General features: G+C 49.3%; 1 protein-coding gene across 1 annotated transcript; it reads left to right on the forward strand.

The window, feature by feature from the left end:
- Positions 1–357: 357 nt before the first annotated feature.
- Kcna5 (potassium voltage-gated channel subfamily A member 5) lies at positions 358–3,863 on the forward strand. Its single transcript, XM_047547890.1, has one exon. The coding sequence runs from the start codon at positions 686–688 to the stop codon at positions 2,498–2,500; it is 1,815 nt and encodes a 604-aa protein (XP_047403846.1). The 5' UTR covers positions 358–685; the 3' UTR covers positions 2,501–3,863.
- The last annotated feature ends 2,580 nt before the right edge of the window (positions 3,864–6,443 follow it).

Consider the following 6,443-nt stretch of genomic DNA (forward strand, 5'->3'; position numbering starts at 1 on the left):
CCAAAGAAGATATCATTATAAAATAAATGACCACTGTCTCCCGTCTCATACTCCGACTCAGCTCAAAGCCTAGTGCTTTCATTGCATGACTTTCATTGCATGATTTTCCCTCGGGTCCATTCGGCTTTCAGCGGGTTCCCAGGTGAACTGAAATGCAGAGCTGTTCTCATCTGGTTGCCCAGGGAGTTTGGGCGCTCTCGGTACAACCTGTTCCTCTCCCTCCCAGCTCCCTCCCTCTCTTCTTCCCTCCGCGGTATTATGCCCTTCACCTCTCCCTCCCTTCCCTAGCCCAGGGCCCCAGCTGCGCCCTCTTGGGAGACACCCGCTGCAACGATACTAAGAAGGGAAGCAGGAGAAGAAGGCGGGGGAAGCGCAAAGGGTGGAGGCCGTGCTGCTGCGCAGCCAGAGAGGGGCGGCTGAAGGTTGCATCTGCTGGAAGGAGGCTTTTCGGCTGCCTGGTAACCGACTGCCAGAACAGAAAAGAGAGAGAGAGAGGAGCAGAGAGTAGGGCAGCGGCTCTTGACGTCAGGACTAAGCGAGCAGATCGTGCCAGCAACTCCAGCCCGCCCCAAAGCCAGACCAACCGATCTCGGGAAAGAAGCCGGACAAGAGGTGCAGGCGGAACCTGAGTCAGGGGCGCGAGAGCCCTTCGGTTGGGGCGCAGCATGCCCCCTGCCCCCGGGCCATGGAGATCGCCCTGGTGCCCCTGGAGAACGGCGGTGCCATGACCATCAGAGGAGGAGGTGAGGCAAGAGCAGGCTGTGCGCAGACCGGCGGAGAGCTTCAGTGCCCCCCGACGGCTGGGCTCAGTGATGGGCACAAAGAGCAGGCTGCAAGGGGGAGCAGCGTGCAGAGGGGCACGGACCCAGGAGGGCGACCTTTGCCACCGCTGCCTCAGGAGCTGCCTCATCCTAGACGGCCCTCTCCAGAGGATGAGGAGGGAGAAGGCGACCCCAGCCTGGGCATGGGGGAGGACCAGGTACCGGTACCGGGCGCGGGGGCCCTTCACCACCAGCGAGTCCTCATAAACATCTCTGGGCTGCGCTTTGAGACGCAGCTGGGCACCTTGGCACAGTTCCCCAATACGCTCCTGGGGGACCCAGTCAAGCGTCTGCGCTACTTTGACCCCCTGAGGAACGAGTACTTCTTCGACCGCAATCGGCCCAGCTTCGATGGCATCCTCTACTACTATCAGTCCGGAGGTCGCCTGCGGAGGCCAGTCAATGTCTCCCTGGACGTGTTCGCAGATGAGATCCGCTTTTACCAGCTAGGGGACGAGGCCATGGAGCGCTTCCGAGAGGACGAGGGCTTCATTAAGGAAGAGGAGAAACCCCTGCCCCGCAACGAGTTCCAAAGGCAGGTGTGGCTTATCTTCGAATACCCAGAAAGCTCCGGGTCTGCACGGGCTATTGCCATTGTCTCGGTCTTAGTCATTCTCATCTCTATCATCACCTTCTGCTTGGAAACCCTGCCTGAGTTCAGGGATGAACGCGAGCTTCTTCGGCATCCTCCGATTCCTCACCAGCCTTCTGTGCCTGCCTCAGGGGCCAATGGCAGCCGGGCCATGGTACCTCCCTCTGGCCCCACGGTGGCCCCACTCCTGCCTAGGACATTGGCAGACCCTTTCTTCATTGTAGAGACCACATGTGTCATCTGGTTCACTTTTGAGCTGCTTGTACGCTTCTTTGCCTGTCCCAGCAAGGCAGAGTTCTCCAGGAACATCATGAACATCATTGATATTGTGGCCATCTTCCCTTACTTCATTACCCTGGGCACTGAACTGGCAGAACAACAGCCAGGGGGTGGAGGAGGGGGTGGCCAGAATGGGCAGCAGGCCATGTCCCTGGCCATCCTCAGGGTGATCCGCCTGGTTCGGGTGTTCCGCATCTTCAAGCTCTCCCGCCACTCCAAGGGGCTGCAGATCCTGGGAAAGACCTTGCAGGCCTCCATGAGGGAGCTGGGACTGCTCATCTTCTTCCTCTTCATTGGAGTCATCCTCTTTTCCAGTGCAGTCTACTTTGCGGAAGCTGACAACCAGGGGTCTCACTTCTCCAGCATCCCTGATGCCTTCTGGTGGGCAGTAGTCACTATGACCACCGTGGGCTATGGGGACATGAGGCCCATCACTGTGGGTGGTAAGATCGTGGGCTCTCTGTGTGCCATTGCTGGGGTCCTTACCATTGCCCTACCTGTGCCAGTCATCGTCTCCAACTTCAACTACTTCTACCACCGGGAGACAGACCATGAAGAGCAAGCAGCCCTGAAGGAAGAGCAAAGCAGTCAGAGACGGGCGTCTACTCTGGACTCAGGAGGGCAAAGGAAGGCCAGCTGGAGCAAGGCTTCCCTCTGCAAGGCTGGGGGGTCCCTGGAGAATTCTGACAGTAACCGAAGGGGTAGCTGCCCCCTAGAGAAGTGCAATCTCAAGGCCAAGAGCAATGTTGACTTGCGGAGATCTCTATATGCCCTCTGCCTGGACAGCAGCCGGGAAACAGACTTGTAAAGGGAGGCAGCAGAGGGGGGAATAGGGGTAGCCTCCTGAGGCTGGGGACCTACTTCATACCGCAGAGTATTCCAAGCCCACTTCGTTACTAAAGTCTTTCTCTCTCCTTTCTGTTCTTCTCTTCCTCCCACTCTCTAACTGCCCATTTTCCCTCTTTTTTCCATGACCCCAAGGGTCGCCTATTTTTAAAAAGTACCACATTCCATGACGCAGGAGCTGTTGAAATGGTGAGCACTGTGAGATGGATGTATTTGTAGCCAGTTTCCTATACCCAGCAGAGGGATAACCCAAACAAAAATGACTTTAAATAGCTCAAACCCCAAGAGATTTTGTAGCCCTCCCCATCCATGTGTTCCAAATTTGTTTTACAAATTATTATATTTGTGTATAGGAGAAAATATTATTTTATGGCTGGTAAGTGGATTTTTGCACTGTAGTTCAGATGGAGAATATTTGGATTTATTCTCAAGATATATGTTAAATTTATAGAAAAGAGTTTTGTGATGTTTTCCTGGGATACTCAGAGCCAGAGACCCTGGCATGGCTGTTCTGATTCCTGTGTCTTCAAGTCTCTCTTTTCTGGGATGTGATATGAATGCTTTGTGTCCAGGGTAAGGAATGTTCTGAAAAAAGGGCAAATCTGACTTTTTCTGTGAGCCTTAAATGATGCTTATAACTTTCTTTGAAAATCATTTTGATGGTGTTAGAGGAAGACTTCTGATAATCCATTCTTCTTATTTTTATTCCAGGAAATAAATTGTGACTTGGTTCAGGCAAGCGTTAGTTTTTCTACAGCCAATATTTTTTTTTTTTGAACTTTTAAGATAATAGTCTATCATTTGTTATTTCTGGTTTTGAAGTCAGAGCAAATGCCTGAACTGGGGATAGAAAACTTGAAAGCTAATGATGGTTCTCTCTAAGCCTCTTAGGAGATGGTGGGTGGATTCAGTTTGTCTCAGGCTGCATTTGACACGGATACACTGCAATATGCTGTCTGATGTGAAGTATCAGAGACCCCATGAGTATGGAATGTGGAGTGGGCTAAAAGGAAAAGGGTGGTGAGCAGCCCCTGCAATCCAGCCCTTGGTTCCCTGTGGTCAGATTTCTGAAGTGTCCTTTTCTGCAGGTTTTAAGACCTCCTTGGCACTGCTCTCAATAGCTCTGAGAAACAAATCTGATTTTCACAGGTATGAAGTCTGTTCACAAAAGCACAGACCAGTGTGAAAGTCACACAGGGAACAGTGGCTGATGTCCACTGCCCTATGAAAGGCAGAGGAATGAGCAAAGCTTTTAGGTGGATGGTAGCAGCAAGAGGCCAGGGGAAGGATTTGCCTGTTCCCATTAAAGGTTGGTTTTCACAGCTTGTGGCCTTGCCCTGAGTAATCCCTGAACTCAAAACAAATCTCTTTGTTCCCTTTATACTGAATGGTTGTGGCAAAACATGATAGTAGGAATAACCCTGGCTTCGATTTCTCTCTGGAATTAGCTATCAGGATAACTGCTGCTGCTTTTCCTGCTGGATAATCCAAAGACTGGTTGTTTTCCAGTCTCACCAGGGAGGGCTGGTGGCCCATAATTACAGATCTTCCACCCCAACCATGGGCTTAGTGATTGATTCTGAGGGTATGTCCAGGTTGTCCCTGTGGTTGAAGGAGGGTCCACTAAATCCATGTCTGGGATGTGTGGATTTAAATAAGATACAATAATAAAAGCCAGTGTCTGTGAATGCCCTGAGTCATTTCCAGTCAAGAGCTGTTAACAGCTGATCTAAGGAGGAAACAGAAGGATCGGACAGGCAGGGTTCTGTTGTTTTTCATTACATACTAAAGCAAAGGAAGAAGAACAGAGACACTCTATTTATTTCTGATTTACAGTCTGCTTGAAAGCAGGGCATCTTGCCAAAGCTCAATTCCACACAGTCTCACCTTCGAGCCCTCTATCTATGTCTTTAAAACTAATGCTTGTGGTTTAGCACTGACATAGTGATTGTGACTGGCTGATAACCCCTAGACCTCTATGTTCCCTAAAAAAAAAAAAAAACAAAAAAAACAACAACAACAATGTCACCACCTTCCACCTGAAGGGCCCTTCCTTTAAGCTTAAGGAACACAGAGCACCCAGGTCATGGATGTGTCCCTCTGCCTGACTAGGTGTTGTTCCATCCAAATGGACTTCATCTTTAAAATGTCCAATGAGTGGGTACAATCTTATACACATTCTCAGCAATAGCAAGAAGGAAATGAGAAAGTGAAGCCCCACATTTTCAAGGGACTGGAGGCGGTATCTCAAGTCAGGTTTACAAAGGGGATCAAGATGGTTTAAGAGGGAACCCTGGAGTCTGTCCAGCACACCAGACCCCTATTATAGCCTCCTACCCTGGGGGGTCAGTGACATAGGACCTGTCCTGGGAGGAGAACTCACTAGATAGTTCAAAGTGCTTCAATCTCTTCGTATTCTCAGTGTACTTGTTGCTATGATTCTGGAAACTGCTCCAATCTTCGACTCCAGTCATCATGGTTTGCCTTTGTATGTAATTAGCAGGAAAGCAATCCGAATGTCAAGGCGCTTCCCCAAGCCAATTGAGGTAAGGAGCCCCTTCCCGTCCTCTGCTACCCTCCTTTCTCTGCCGTCACTGATTTTCCATAGCCTTTACCTTCCTGAGGAGATTAAATCAGGTGGCCTCAGCCAAACTTTTTATCCAGATGTTACTTCTTGGCTCCCACAGCAGGAAACCCTCTCTGGGTTTATAATCTACCAGTTTTGGCAACCAAGACAGAGAGAAGTGCTACACGGGTATCAAGCACTGTGTGAGGACAGCAAAGCATCTGGCCCCACTTTTTCACCACTCAGATTTTTCTTTTTCTCACTATGTTTTCTCTGAACCTTAAGGGATTACAGTTTCAAGTGGGGAAAAAAAAACACCTTTTCACTTTCTTCAAAATCCCCAGCTCCTTTGTTTGCCCTAAGCAGCCCTGCTGGGATAATCCCTGGAGAGAGGAATGAAATAGAGTGCTGGCCCTTCAGAAATTTTCCCATAGACTTAGGATTTGCATTATTCTAAGGGAATGATGTAAGACTCCCAGGCTTGAACTAGATGGAGCAGAGGTTTGGGGCAGGGAAAACTTGCTCTAAGTTCCCCCAAGAAATGGCAGGTTTGTGCACAAAGGAGTTTGGTTGTGGATGAGTGTCAAGTGCTCTTTCTCATTTGACCTCAGTAACACATGTCTACTTGGCCAGTTGTCTCCTCAGTGTGGTGAGGGATACTGAAAAAAAATTATATATATATATATAAAATGCTGTGGTCCCTGTATTCATGTAGCTTACAGTAATCAGGGAAGCTGTCAGAATAAAACAACAGCAAATCCCACAGGACAAGGGGAATTCAAGTATCATGTAGGGTTCCAAAATAGAGAGCCAAGCATTAGGAGTATGTGGGAAAGAGGAGAAAAGAGAAACTCCTGGAGATCTTACGGGTGGCTGGGAAGAGGAGAGGACACTTAGGTGGGGGCAGTGATCCAGAGTAGAGCCACTGAACTGTCCCCATCACCATTCTTCAGGCTAGAGTCCAGAGTTAAGTGTGGGTGACCCCATTGGAGCTCCAGTTTTACTAAGAGCAGGATATTCAGCAACTGTTTAGGGAAAGGACTGGAAAAATCTGAAAAGGGTCAGCTAGTAAATATTTTAGGTATCAGAGACCAAGAGGAAAAATTGAGGCTATTATGTAGGTATTTCTATAACCATTTAAAATGTTGTTGGAGGTGATGGCACATGACTGAAATCCCAGCGACTGCAGAGGCTGAGACAGGAGGATCACAAGTTTGAGGCCAGTCTCAGCAACTCAGTGAGGACTTAAGCAACTTAGCAAGATTCTGTCTCAAAACAAAAACCAAAAAGAACCGGGAATGCGGCTCAGTGGTAAAGCCCCTGGGTTCAATCCCAGTAC

The sequence above is a fragment of the Sciurus carolinensis genome, chromosome 4, assembly GCF_902686445.1.
Source record: "Sciurus carolinensis chromosome 4, mSciCar1.2, whole genome shotgun sequence".
Lineage (NCBI taxonomy): Eukaryota > Metazoa > Chordata > Mammalia > Rodentia > Sciuridae > Sciurus > Sciurus carolinensis.

Bases quoted from the DNA above. Each gene is read 5' to 3' on its own strand.
- Kcna5 (XM_047547890.1), top strand. From the start codon at position 686: ATGGAGATCGCCCTGGTGCCCCTGGAGAACGGCGGTGCCATGACCATC.